Source organism: Rutidosis leptorrhynchoides, chromosome 5 (genome assembly GCF_046630445.1).
Source record: "Rutidosis leptorrhynchoides isolate AG116_Rl617_1_P2 chromosome 5, CSIRO_AGI_Rlap_v1, whole genome shotgun sequence".
NCBI lineage: Eukaryota > Viridiplantae > Streptophyta > Magnoliopsida > Asterales > Asteraceae > Rutidosis > Rutidosis leptorrhynchoides.
The window spans coordinates 405,081,686-405,097,500 of NC_092337.1; the positions used below are offsets into that span (position 1 = coordinate 405,081,686).

The 15,815-nt window shown below is 32.6% G+C and overlaps 1 protein-coding gene across 1 annotated transcript in view; it reads left to right on the forward strand.

The window, feature by feature from the left end:
• Positions 1-10,599: 10,599 nt before the first annotated feature.
• The window catches only part of LOC139847828 (mitochondrial thiamine diphosphate carrier 2-like), a 5,775-nt gene continuing 559 nt past the window's right edge, over positions 10,600-15,815 (forward strand). The window contains exons 1-7 of the mRNA XM_071837554.1: positions 10,600-10,769; positions 11,016-11,175; positions 11,455-11,571; positions 12,880-12,991; positions 13,623-13,750; positions 15,514-15,666; positions 15,764-15,815. The exon at positions 15,764-15,815 is cut by the window's right edge and continues 92 nt beyond it. Coding sequence (XP_071693655.1) covers positions 11,059-11,175; positions 11,455-11,571; positions 12,880-12,991; positions 13,623-13,750; positions 15,514-15,666; positions 15,764-15,815 — 679 coding nt within the window. The 5' untranslated portion in view covers positions 10,600-10,769; positions 11,016-11,058. The remainder of the gene's footprint in view (positions 10,770-11,015; positions 11,176-11,454; positions 11,572-12,879; positions 12,992-13,622; positions 13,751-15,513; positions 15,667-15,763) is intronic.

A 15,815-nucleotide genomic window follows, 5' to 3' on the forward strand; every position in this document is an offset into this window, starting at 1 on the left:
AGGTTGGCCTTCGATTCACGAACCTATAACATTCATATATGTATTAAAACATATATTTGTAATCGAACAGATTTATATATATCATATCTTAGTTTATATGTTATATGTATTTAATTTGATTATTATTTATATAAGTAAATATCTTAATATGAATCTTAGTAATTTATCAATAATTTGTTATTTATAAAATTTATAAAAAAAATAGTGTTGATATGTGCAATATAAGTTTAATGTTTATTTGTTATAATAATAATAATTAAAATGATAATTAAAATAATAATGATAATTAAAATAGTAATGATAATAATAATGATAGTTTTTAATATTATTGTAAATTAATAATAATAATATTAAAACTAATAATGTTTCTATATAAAAATCATTTCAATAATAATAATAATAATAATAATATATTTTTTTTTTCCTAATACTAATAACGAAAATAATAATAATTGTTATAAATTACTACCTTAAGAGTAAGCTCCAAAAATAAAATTGCTCTTGTCAAGACTCAAACCCGCGACCTCACATTCATATAACAAACACCCATACCACTCGTCCAATTTAGTTTTTCTGATCATTATTACGGTCCATAAATATATTACTCGTCGTTTACTGTCATCATCAATATTATGTAACGTATTATTATTATACACTTCAAAATCATCATATCATATCGTAATCCTAATCACGATCATCATATTTTTCATTATCATCATTGTTTATTAACATCAACACATCATCATCGTATGCTTTATAGTTTTATCATCATCATCATAGTCTTAATTGAAACAAGGATTGCGATGGGTCTCGGTCCAAAAGGAAAGCATCGGCCCAACTAGAAGCTTTAACCCAACACCAAAATATAGGAAAGTTTATGTACGGGAAGAAAATAGAATCCAAGAGGAAATATCCCCCTAGCCGACCCCATCGTATTTTTTTTTATAGCATCATTGGATCCAACTTTGCATTTTGAATTATGTCCACAAGAGGTGCCTAGTGGGGTTCGTTGGAAACTATACCATCAAGCATCATCATTTAATTATTCCATTGACATTAGTATAATAATAATCACCTCCGTAATTGATTAAACAGAAACAAACGTGGCACAGCAACTTGTAATAACTTATTGGGATCCTTATTTTATAGAACCAGGAAGAGGAAAATGGAACACGGGTTGCAGCAGGTTACGTTTGTGGGAATGGTTAAACAAACAGTCACCAATATAATTGAATGATGGATTGCATCGGTTTATAGAAACGGTAAACAGAAACAACTAATAGTAGTAGTGAGAGGAAATTGGGTGTGGCGGTTTTTATGACGGGTTGTGGTGGTTAAACAGAAACGGGGAAATAGTAGTTATCGAGGATTCGTTTATTAGTATAAGAATGATGGTTTGAAGATGATGATGATGGAACTCGATCGTGAGGGTACAGCAACCGGTCACGAAAGTTTCTAGTGAATGGTGATACAGATCTTAATGAAGATGGTGATCGAATATGAGGTTTATATTATTGATTCTTGGATGAAATTACAAAGTGGGTTTATGAAGGTAACGGTTTTAGTGGTTTGTTAATGATTGTTGTGTTGCTCATGTTCGGAAATAAAAGAGAAAAAGGAGAGTTGTTTAGAGAGGGAAAAAGATGAAGATAATGGTTAAGGTGATGGTTCCTGGTTATGGTTTACATGGTGGTGATCGAGGTGATTAGATGGTGGTTGTGGGTTGGGGTTCTTGGTGACTTCGGTGTCCAACGGGTGTGATAGAAGAGGTGGAGGTGGCGGTGTCGATGGTTTAAGAAACATAAGAGATGATGATGAGGATGTGGTTGTTTTGTGATCAAGTGTTGATCAAGTATACATGTGGGTTTTCTCATTTCCTATGTAATATATATAAGGGAGATAGAGAATACTATATACGAATATATATCTATTTCTGTGTCAGTGAAAAGAAGAAACAAATCAAACACAGTGTTACACAAATTTCAAACATTAAACAGTGCCAGAAGTTTAGCCATCGGATGTTTTGTCAGTATACATATCGACATCCATTTTTTTTTTTTTAGATTTATTTAATATTAATAATTAATAATTATATTAATAATAATATTGATAATATTATTAATATTAATAAAGATACTAATAATAATAATAAAAATAATAATCATTTAATTGATAAAAATAATACTAATAATAATAAATATTATTAATAATACTAATAATATTAATGATAATGACAAAAATCAAAGTTGAATAAACAATAATAATAATGCTAATATTTAATAATAATAATTTTTTTTATAATATAACATAATAATTTTACCACATACGTAGTAACTATTTGTATAGAATGAAATATTATAAATTTCTTATATATATATTATTTATAACTTACTTATATTATAATATTTATATATATATATATATATATATATATATATATATATATATATATATATATATATATATATATATATATATATATATATATATATATATATATATATATATATATATCTATTTGAATTTAATTGTTCGTGAATCGTCAGACTTGGTCAAAAGGGTAACTAATCATCCAAATAAAGATTTCAGACTTTCTAGACTCAACATTAAGGTTTTTGCTTATCGTGTCGGAAACATATAGAGTTTAGGATTTAAATTTGGTTGGAAATTTCCGGGTCTTTACAGTACCCACCCGTTAAAGAAATTTCGTCCCCGAAATTTGGTAGAGGTTGTCATAATAACAGTAGGAATGTTTTCATGACGATTATGAGGTGATAATGAAGTTTTATTATTATCGAGAGATATTAGATAAAACGATTAAGTCATGATAAGCGCACGAGTAAAGCTATCACAAAAGAGTGAAATGAGTAAATATGAAATTGTTTTAACCAATGACGTGATTAGAATTGATTTCCGAAATTTATGGAATTAAAGAAAATCTTACGTAATAAGATTTGGTTCTTCGGTGATTTAGAAAGCAGGATCTCCTTTGATTTAATGCGGTAATCTGTTTCGATTTCTTTGTCGGATATTTCACTATAAAACTACTCCCTTCGTTTCTTCTTCCCGTCCTTGAGTCAAGCGAGCAAGGGTCCGGAATTAATAGTTATGAAATTTGGAATGAACATAGCTAATGCTTTTAGAAAGAAATGGTAATGGCACGATTTTAATTTGTCAAATTACCAGAATGTCCAGGCAGATAGAACTATGATATGTTCCTGTTTCGTAATTGGATAGAATGTAAGAGCCGTGTAACATGGCACATGATGACTGTACTGTGAATCATCATGCTTCCTTAGGAACTCAACATAACTTAATGTAATATAATGAAGTTGATCAAATTTCATTATATTATACTAATTCATGCATCAGTTCCCAACACTACTTCCAAACATTCATATTTTAAACTTTGAGGTTTCGGAATTTAGAAACTAACACAGTTTCTTTTATATTGTAACGCAGATGTTATGAAGAGTTGAATGATCGCAGATAGGAATAGTTGTGAGAATATCTCCAGAAATATGGAGAATATGTATAACGAAAGGTATGAAGATATCTTATAATATCTAAGATAAGATGATGATGAAGAATATCGTCTTGAAAAGTTTAGAATAAGGAGTAGAGTTCTTACTAACGGTTTCAGCAGGCACTGGATTATTTGGATCCTTTGAAGACAGGTTCTGTTTTCACGGTTTGTTCACAGCCTCCTTCATACTTTGCTCAAACCTTTTTCCAGTCCTCAACCTTCTTTTTCGGAGCTTTACCAATACACTGTACTTTATCATCAAACTTTTGACCGTTAAAGTCGTTTACAGTTTTTGCTGCTTCATCAGCATTTCAAGAACTACTTCATAGTCCAGGGTGTTTTTTCGGAAACTTCACGTTCAAAATATGTATCTCTTAGGGATAGACGTTTTTGGTATAACTGGGAGAATTTCTACGAGATCTTCAAAATACTGATTGTGAATTTCGCCAAAGAAATAACAAGTTGCTGGTACATCTGCTGATGATATTGTGATATATAAAAGGCTCTTTGGTAATGACAGCGAAAGGACAAGGTATAAATATCGAGTTTATAATAGGAGTAGTCTCACTGCGAAGTCGAAGTGGAGCTGTGACAAAATTAGCTTCTTGAAAAAGAATTGTGAGGTTGTTTTTACTAATAAATGATAAGGAATTCGACGCGGATACGTTTTAACTAAAATTTTGGTTTCGAAAGTTTTTCAGGTGCATAATGTATGCATAAATCTTTCTTCCGTAGACGAGATGCGGCTGGTTCAACTTCTCGATCGAAGTGTTTTCAAGAATCATGAAAAGATTTGAATGCGAATTGTAACCGTCAAGATACGAATGAGGTTTGAGATAAAATCAAGTGGCAAACTTGAAGAATTGTTTAGTTTCATATGTTATAATCAACATTTTAATTCATTTTAATTGTCCAAAGTTAGCAGTCCAACAGTCCGATTATCCAATGGTCCAATAAATTCATATATAAATTAAATATATACCATTTGAATTAATTAATACGTATCGTGACCCGTGTACCGGTCTCAGTGTCAATCACAACTCAAACCATATATATATATTGGAATCAACTCCAACCCTGTATAGCCAACTCCCACCTTCACATATAGAGTGTCTGCGGTTGTTCCGAAATATATATATAGATGGGTCGATATGATAGGTCGAAACCTTGTATACGTGTCCCGTTATTTAAAATGCGTAAATAACAGAATGACGATAAATAAAGTGCGTAAAATAAATAACAGAAATTAAATAACGATAAATAAAATTGTGAGAATGTAAAGTGCGAGAATGTAAATTGCGATAATGTAAATGTTAATCAGTTAGCTGGGAACAGTTAGCCGGAACAGTTAGCGTGAAATCCTATCACAATTTCATTTAATTAATTCGTTTGTTTCTAATACTTTTTATTTTTGTCCAATGTTTTCTTCGTTATGCCACTTGTTGGATTCTGATAGGTAAAAATCCAAATATGAAATTTGAATAGAAATGGTTATTCTGGAATGAACGGATACGTACAACGATGATTAGGCTCGAGGTACAAAATGAGATGTTGAGGCAGGTGATGTTGAAACTTGGGTTGTTGGTGGTACTGGTGTTGATGTTGGTGCCAATGATGTTGCTGGAGCTGTTAAGTTTTGCACCATATTCTCCAAAACTACTACTCGAGCGCGAAGTTCGTTGACTTCTTCTACTAACCCTGGCCGGCTATTAGTGTGAGATGGAGGTTGGATATCTTCTCTAGTTCCGTTAATGGTAGCCTCAAGACAAAAAATTCTTGCAACGAGGGTATAAACAGTATTGCGAACAGGTTCGCCGGTGAGCGGGTCGAGTACTCCGACATTAGGCGGTAGATTCGGCTCATGATATGGAGTACCTTCTTCATTTCTCCATAGAGTAAGTATTTCGCGAACCCATCCCCACTTTCTAAAGAAATCTCGGTAGTTGATCGGTTGATGCGCTCCCGTCACACTATCTTCGGAGTCAGAGGAACTTTGTCGATTCGTGGAGGCCATCGTACGCGATCACAGAAAGATTTTTGGTATGAAAAGCTTAGTGAGAGCAATGAGAGTTGGATGGTATACTCAATGCATAATATGCATAAATATATATAGTACCAGGATTCCTTAAATCACGGAGAAATTTACGGAAAATATTAGGCAAAGTTTACCGTAATAGATACGCTAGGATATGAATTTGTCTATACACTATCAATGCAGTAAATGCAATAAGACGTGTCTAGACTTAAGCAGACAATTCCTAAAGATGATAAGCAGATAGTTTCCGACTAGGAATGATTAGCAAAACTTTTTGTCATGCAGACACGGTCAAAGTCCAGACTCACTAATGTATCCTAACAACTACTAGTCAGACACACTAATGCAATGCCTGGTTCGCTAAGACCACCGCTCTGATACCATCTGTAGCGACCCGTCCTTATCCCCCTGGACGAAGTCATCGACATTTGGTTCCATTGCGGTGATCGACTCCAAGTAATGTCTTTAAAGTGAGCAAATGCACAGCGGAAGACTTAATTCGTACCTGAGAATAACATGCTTTAAAAAGTCAACATAAAGTTGGTGAGATATATAGGTTTGATGCTAGCAGCGTTATAACTATGGACCACAAGATTTAAAGTTTATAAACATAATACACTCGCAAGTGTATGAAAAGCATTCCAAGCAGTGGGCACCCGGTAACTAGCCTTAACAAGAGTGTGTACCCCTGAGTTATAATAATATGTGCACCGAATCAAGTGCGTTCCGTTAACCTCGAAGTACTAAACACCCGTTCTTCTAGTTTAGTAGTGACTAGAACAACATCTGGGTGGGGGTGTAAAACCCGATAGATCTATCTTTAGGATTCGCGCCTACCAGTTCATAAACCAATAGTTAAAGTTACCAAGCTAGGGGATTTTTGATTCAAACCCATGTAGAACGTAATTTTAGTCACTTGTGTCCATAACATAAATCATTTATAAAAATAGCGCATGTATTCTCAGCCCAAAAATATTTAGAGTTTAAAAGGGACTATATACTCACCTAATGTATTTTGTAGTAAAAATACATATAACACCATTGGTAACTTATAAGGTTGGCCTTCGATTCACGAACCTATAACATTCATATATGTATTAAAACATATATTTGTAATCGAACAGATTTATATATATCATATCTTAGTTTATATGTTATATGTATTTAATTTGATTATTATTTATATAAGTAAATATCTTAATATGAATCTTAGTAATTTATCAATAATTTGTTATTTATAAAATTTATAAAAAAAATAGTGTTGATATGTGCAATATAAGTTTAATGTTTATTTGTTATAATAATAATAATTAAAATGATAATTAAAATAATAATGATAATTAAAATAGTAATGATAATAATAATGATAGTTTTTAATATTATTGTAAATTAATAATAATAATATTAAAACTAATAATGTTTCTATATAAAAATCATTTCAATAATAATAATAATAATAATAATAATATATTTTTTTTTTCTAATACTAATAACGAAAATAATAATAATTGTTATAAATTACTACCTTAAGAGTAAGCTCCAAAAATAAAATTGCTCTTGTCAAGACTCAAACCCGCGACCTCACATTCATATAACAAACACCCATACCACTCGTCCAATTTAGTTTTTCTGATCATTATTACGGTCCATAAATATATTACTCGTCGTTTACTGTCATCATCAATATTATGTAACGTATTATTATTATACACTTCAAAATCATCATATCATATCGTAATCCTAATCACGATCATCATATTTTTCATTATCATCATTGTTTATTAACATCAACACATCATCATCGTATGCTTTATAGTTTTATCATCATCATCATAGTCTTAATTGAAACAAGGATTGCGATGGGTCTCGGTCCAAAAGGAAAGCATCGGCCTAACTAGAAGCTTTGACCCAACACCAAAATATAGGAAAGTTTATGTACGGGAAGAAAATAGAATCCAAGAGGAAATATCCCCCTAGCCGACCCCATCGTATTTTTTTTTATAGCATCATTGGATCCAACTTTGCATTTTGAATTATGTCCACAAGAGGTGCCTAGTGGGGTTCGTTGGAAACTATACCATCAAGCATCATCATTTAATTATTCCATTGACATTAGTATAATAATAATCACCTCCGTAATTGATTAAACAGAAACAAACGTGGCACAGCAACTTGTAATAACTTATTGGGATCCTTATTTTATAGAACCAGGAAGAGGAAAACGGAACACGGGTTGCAGCAGGTTACGTTTGTGGGAATGGTTAAACAAACAGTCACCAATATAATTGAATGATGGGTTGCATCGGTTTATAGAAACGGTAAACAGAAACAACTAATAGTAGTAGTGAGAGGAAATTGGGTGTGGCGGTTTTTATGACGGGTTGTGGTGGTTAAACAGAAACGGGGAAATAGTAGTTATCGAGGATTCGTTTATTAGTATAAGAATGATGGTTTGAAGATGATGATGATGGAACTCGATCGTGAGGGTACAGCAACCGGTCACGAAAGTTTCTAGTGAATGGTGATACAGATCTTAATGAAGATGGTGATCGAATATGAGGTTTATATTATTGATTCTTGGATGAAATTACAAAGTGGGTTTATGAAGGTAACGGTTTTAGTGGTTTGTTAATGATTGTTGTGTTGCTCATGTTCGGAAATAAAAGAGAAAAAGGAGAGTTGTTTAGAGAGGGAAAAAGATGAAGATAATGGTTAAGGTGATGGTTCCTGGTTATGGTTTACATGGTGGTGATCGAGGTGATTAGATGGTGGTTGTGGGTTGGGGTTCTTGGTGACTTCGGTGTCCAACGGGTGTGATAGAAGAGGTGGAGGTGGCGGTGTCGATGGTTTAAGAAACATAAGAGATGATGATGAGGATGTGGTTGTTTTGTGATCAAGTGTTGATCAAGTATACATGTGGGTTTTCTCATTTCCTATGTAATATATATAAGGGAGATAGAGAATACTATATACGAATATATATCTATTTCTGTGTCAGTGAAAAGAAGAAACAAATCAAACACAGTGTTACACAAATTTCAAACATTAAACAGTGCCAGAAGTTTAGCCATCGGATGTTTTGTCAGTATACATATCGACATCCATTTTTTTTTTATTTAGATTTATTTAATATTAATAATTAATAATTATATTAATAATAATATTGATAATATTATTAATATTAATAAAGATACTAATAATAATAATAAAAATAATAATCATTTAATTGATAAAAATAATACTAATAATAATAAATATTATTAATAATACTAATAATATTAATGATAATGACAAAAATCAAAGTTGAATAAACAATAATAATAATGCTAATATTTAATAATAATAATTTTTTTTTATAATATAACATAATAATTTTACCACATACGTAGTAACTATTTGTATAGAATGAAATATTATAAATTTCTTATATATATATTATTTATAACTTACTTATATTATAATATTTATATATATATATATATATATATATATATATATATATATATATATATATATATATATATATATATATATATATATATATATATCTATTTGAATTTAATTGTTCGTGAATCGTCAGACTTGGTCAAAAGGGTAACTAATCATCCAAATAAAGATTTCAGACTTTCTAGACTCAACATTAAGGTTTTTGCTTATCGTGTCGGAAACATATAGAGTTTAGGATTTAAATTTGGTTGGAAATTTTCGGGTCGTTACACCGCCACTGTTGTTTGCCCTAATGCATACATGAGAAGTCATAAAATCTCAAGCCACATATTTTTATCGACAACTCCTGCTTCTAAACTCTTAATTAGAGGACATTGGTGAAGTTATTATCAACATACTCATTTTTTTTATATCCATATATATATATATATATATTTTACACAACAACAATCTTATCTAAAAATAAATCTCCAATCACTTCAAACAGAATACACAAATAGTCAAAAGTCTTGATGATTATCTTCAACCAAAATTAATTACTTCATACGAACTTTCTGCTTATAGCTAGTTCAAATCCTTAACTAAATTTTAAACACAAAGTAAATTCAAATATTCTGAATAATAATATAATTTTTAAACTTTTGTCAAATATAATCTTTTCAATATTTATTTTTTTTGTCAAAAAAATATGTTTTGAATATCTAAATATATTTAATTACTCTCCGTTCCACAATAATTGTCTGGTTTAATTTTCATTTTAGATTTAAGATATACGAATTGATTGTCTATTTTACCTTTCAGTTGATGAATTATTTTTAATTTAAGATTGCTTAAAATATTAACTAACTGCTATAATTATTTGTATCTATCCAATAATTGAAATTTAAAGGATTTTTGTGATTATTTTTTGTAGGTGATAATTTTTTTAGAAGAAATAAAAATAGTAAGATAGACATCAACTATAATTATAATAATGTAATATTTAGTTATAGAGGTTAACTAGTTGTGGAGCCCTCGCTTCACGCCGGGAGCTCCGTTTTGAATGCGAGTTAAAAAAAAGTCTTGATCTATTTTGTAAAAAAGAATTTTTTTCGACATAACATTGAAGGGTTGTTCCTTTTGTGAAAGTTGCCTCTTTTAGCGTTCGGGTTTTATTTTTAAAAAAAAAAGTTAGTAAAGTGGGGGTTCGATTTGTATTTTAATAAAAGTTAATGGGTTAAGTTTGTGAAATTTGAAAAAAATTTACGTATAAAGTGGGAGTTCGATTTGTATTTTAATAAAAGTTAGGGAGTTAAGTTTGTCGAAATTGAAAAAGGAATATGCATTGCATGAATCACCAAAAAATATGCATTACATAGTTGTACAGTACATGTAAACAATGCACTGTGATGGTGGATGTATCAAAAATAGTGGTGGATATATCGTAATATAATATAATGTTTTCTAACAACCCCTAAATATTAAGTGTACCTATTCCCTAATGCCAAACGCCCCCAAAGAATTTCTAAAACCGAACCGTGATTCGAAACGAATATAAATACGTAAAATTATAGAGACAGATTTCCGGTAACCACGCAAAGACCACCAATTCGGACTTCTTTTTCCTTTCTCTCTCAAAAAACCCAAAACAATAAAAAGAAAAAAGAAAAAAAAGCGTCAACCCCAATTGCCGCCGTTTCGCATTTTACCGGCGTAGGCGGCAATATAAAATTCCGACCGACTTCATTCATTAATGGCGGCGCCTTTGCTCTTCATCTCCTGGTATTCCGAACTTCCATCTTTTTTTAACTTATATTCAATCAATACCTGAAATTAACTTTAAATCGGCGTCATTATAAACCTCCTGCTTATATAAATTGGTGTATGTGTGTTGTATGTTTGCCCTAATGTTATCGGTTAAGCATGTCAATATGAATATATTGCCAATTTGTGCTTATTGTTATTGTTATTGTTATTGTTATGTTAAATAATTATTACAATTATTTATTTATGTGATGTTATTATTAGGTTTTTAGCATAAGGTGTGGTGTTGGTGGTAGTATTTAGGGAGATGGAAGAGCCAGGGCAGCTTAAAAGGGCGCTCATTGATGCAACAGCCGGTTCGATTTCGGGAGCTATATCGCGCACTGTTACATCACCTTTAGACGTTATTAAGATCCGGTTTCAGGTTAACTTTTTCATCTTCTGCTTAATTGTTTCTTGGCTACTTGTAGAAGTATTACTTTGCATATGAACTTGAAGTTTAATATTAATTAGCTGTATAAGTTATTTGTGGTAGTAGATTTTGGGTTTAGACTGTATCACACTATTCCTGGTTTTGTTACTAGCAATTGTGGGCAGTATCAGTTTTGATGATTGATTATATGCATAAAAATATGGTGTGGCTGATTATGTTATCACGTTGAACCAATAACGTTTATTATATTTATGTTGGTTATATTGATAGGTTCAACTAGAACCAACTACTTCGTTTGCGTTGCTCAGCAAGAATGTGTATGGTGCCTCAAAATATACCGGAATGGTTCAAGCATCAAAAGATATATTTAGAGAGGAAGGCCTTTCGGTATGCTTTTGTTTACATTTAATCTTTTAGGGCTTTGATGTTAAGTGAATTAGGTTGCTTTTTAGTTAGCTATGGGCATGTTTATATCCAATCTATTTGGTTGTACTAACCGGTAAGGGATTAGAGAGGTTGTGTATGGTGTATTGAGAATCTATTTTCTGCCGCCAACTGAATATGAGAAGGAATTGGGGATATGGTCTTCGTATCTTATGTTGTGTTCATGGGTTATTGTTTTGGATTTATGGAGGTGTGTATTTATGGGGAGCTTTGCATCATCAAGGTTGTAAAAGTCGATAGGGACTAGTCGGCTGGGGCCATGTGAGCATTAATCGGCCAAGTCCGAGACTAGTCAGGTACTAATCGGATATTGACCAACTTTGACCTTGACTGTATGTGACCTACTTTGACCAATTTTGACTGAATGAATATGACTTTAAAGGTAGAAGTTTTTCCTTGTTCGGGCTACCCGGGAGGGCGAGTAATCCGACCCTATACTCTATGCTCTGATGTACGCAGCCCAACAGGATCACTTACTGGCCGTTTCCTACCCTTCCATGGCCACCACAAAATATTCGTCCTAGACGGGATTCGAACTTGAGACCTCTTGCAAGGAACTCAGGTTTTGAATAAATCTTTGAACTGTCAAATTTGGCTTTACCGACTTAATTGGACTTTTGACAAATTTGACCGAATAAATCGGCGAAGTCGGACTACTGCAAATACCCAACTAGTCGGGGACTGGTCGGCCTAGTCGAAGGACTTTTACAACAATGTGTATTACCTTTAGGAGGCTCCAAATATCTTACATCTTTCAGATTCTTTTGTATCGATCACACATTTCACACTAGTCAACATCTAGTTTTACAGATTCCTTTAGTTGATTTCAATACTTTTGTTTTATGTTTTGTAGTTATTTGTACTTCTAGTTAATATGAATAAGTACTATTCACTCTCTATGTGCATACTAAGAGGACGAAGCCTTCCATTTATCAGTTTGCCTTTGCATATTGCCGATTTTTGTTTCGGGCCCCATGCGATGATAAATTGATAAGACAAGTTGCAGTCCAAGATTTATCATGCTTGGCTGCACGATCTATAGTTTAAATTTATGTTGCTTGTAGAAAGTTTGGTGTACTGCAATTGGTGTGTAAACGCAGACCACAGCTTATGCTCCTTATTTGACCCGACTTCATTTTGTTTTTCAAAGGCCACAACTTATGCACTTTAATATTCTTTAATCTGAATGGAGTCCGCATTTGTATCCATATTTTTTTTCTTACTTGCTTATAACACAGTATGTTTTTGCAGGGCTTTTGGCGTGGTAATGTCCCAGCACTTCTCATGGTCATGCCATACACTGCTATACAGTTCATGGTACTGCACAAAGTGAAGACTTTTGCTTCTGGTTCCTCCAAATCAGGTCTGTGACTCTGTTTGCTATATACCGAGCATTAGATATACATGTCATGGCACTCAATAATATGATCTATCAACTGTTAGTCATATTGGATATTCTTGGGAGTTCATATTCAGTGATTTGTACACAACATTAATTCTAGCTCAATCATTTCACCATGTATGTTAGTGAACACTACATGTCTCTATTTATTCAAATGATGCTCGAATACTAATGTAAAATTTTGGTTTTTTACAACAACAATATCTAATCTGGTCATTGGCGGGGTATGTGGGAGGTGAGATGTAGACAATTGTATACTGATGATGTAATTGGATTTTACATACTGGCTGTCTGAATATTCTTATTACGACACACATGTGTATTTTGTTCACTTCAAATGTTATTACTCAATGAAATTTTTGTGCTACGACTTCTTATAAAATGATCATACAATATCCTTTTCTCTTGGATTATATGTCGAATTTTGATTGCATTAATGGAGTGGCTTGTAGAAAGAGTGAAAGAAATGTCAAGAAGTTCATTTGACTAATGGGACATAAAATTTGGAAAGTTAATATTATATGTTCTTAAAAATTTTACATACTTTTTTTTCCTCACACCTTTCAAATATGGTTTTTCCTTTGTCTTGCAGAAGATCACATTCATTTAAGTCCATATCTGTCCTTCTTGAGTGGTGCTGTAGCTGGGTGTGCCGCTACAGTTGGATCCTATCCGTTTGATTTACTACGAACCATTTTAGCTTCGCAAGGGGAGCCAAAGGTACGGGCATAAAATTGTTGAATTGCAAACAGTTACAAAGCTGATTTTGAATCTTCATACGTTGTTACATTTCTTTTTGACTCAATGAACATGCTCAAATCCCAAGCTGATATAATTTAAGAGTCTGCACGCGAGACATAAACACACAAGTGTTCATTATCTAGTATATATACAAGAGGCCTCAGGTTCAATCCTCATGAGCAGCGTATTTTAGGGTGGCCTTAGAAAGGGTCGGAAACGGTCACGGGATAACCCGGTTAGGCTGAATACATCCGAGTTAAAGTACTCTCCCTCCCCCGGTAACCCGAACAAGGAAAATCTTTTCCTTTTACATTCATCTTGCAGTAATAACTGATGTTGATATGAATTGTAATACTTGATTGATTAATACTTTAATAGATGAAAAACCACAAGAACAAAGATAAATCAGAGAAGAAACATTACATGGAATCTTCCTGCCTAATTCAGAGAAGAAGCTCAAAGCTTACTTCCTGCCCAAGCTTTCTCATGAGCCGATACAAAAACACACACATAATTCTCTGAATGTCTAACCCTACCTCACTAGCATTAATATATAGACTTTCTATTGGGGTAGGCCTTGGATTGTAATCTATCATTATCAGGCTTGGCCTTTAGGCTATTTTCTATCAATACCGACGTCATGAAGATGAGGCTTGTCCTCAAGCCTGAGATATGAATGTTGGCGCTGTTATTGGAGGAATTTGCCCAAGTGGTGTGTTTCATAGAATCCAATTGCCATGCGATAAGCCATTGTCGAACTTGCTTTCCATCTTTTAGGATTGTATAAGTTGCTAAATAGTTCTCCATGTTGGGATCAATAAACTCAGTTTCCATGCTAAGAGGAAGACTGATTTTATTAGCACCAGTTCTAACAGCTTGTTTGAGGAATAAATCGTGAATTATTGAATGAATGTTGGTTGAATCGGAAAGTTGAAGTTTACAACCAGCTGGAAATGTAGTTGGGGTAATTGTCAATACAAATGGCATGATAATTAACTTGTAATGTCCATCATGAATTCAAAAAGTTGTTTTTTATACATTGGATTTGCAAACAGACATTTGATTAAACCTCGATTTCTAATCCATATTTGAAAAGAAAGCAAACCCATGAACCTCACCAAGGGATTATCTAACAATTGGAACTTGGGATACACCACTATCAACAAGTATCAATGTCGGTAAACCATTTAATTCTCTCAACAATTTAATTGTATTCAGGTTTGGTTTACCACAAAATTCCATGACTTGACATTCTCCTTACGTAACATGTACTTCTTGAGGATCACTTAGGTGGATTTCACCCTCATCAGTCAAATCTTCAGGATAGGCATCGGCTTTAGATAGATATTTGGTAGTAGGAGTAGCAGGTAAACGTTGGTATGTTGTGTGCTTAGTTGTGTTAGGCTTATTAGGTAATGGTCTATAGGAATTATAAGTGTAGTTTTGGGCCTGACCTATTGTTGGGTTTGTTAGAATGTTGGGTTTATTAAATTGGTTTGATGGGCCTAATCTTTCCAGAAGCAAACTTACCTCTGGATCTAGTTGCCGTAGTATTTGCTTTATTTTTCGTTCATGTTTCTTCTCTTTCTTTTTGTGTTTTTCTTACCTACTTGATTACCAGCTGCCAAAGCCTAAATGTTTTCATTACATTAAACTGGTTGAATCTTTGCAGTTACAAAACTTATACCATATAATAAATTTCTTATTTATACGTCCCTTTCAACTGTATCTTATCTATGTAGATATATCCGAATATGAGGTCTGCATTTGTAGACATTGTGAACACTCGTGGTTTTCGTGGGTTGTATGCTGGACTATCGCCTACACTAGTTGAGATTGTTCCTTATGCTGGCTTGCAGTTTGGTACTTACGACACCTTCAAACGGTGGACCATGGTAGTGTCTTATCTAACTTCTTTTCTTATTAGTGGTTGTTTAATTGTTTTTCATGAATGTACATGTTCAATAAATCTTATACACCTTGATTTTTTAGGCATGGAATACACGTCGGTCTTTGAATCCAACACCTTCTGAAGAATCTTTAT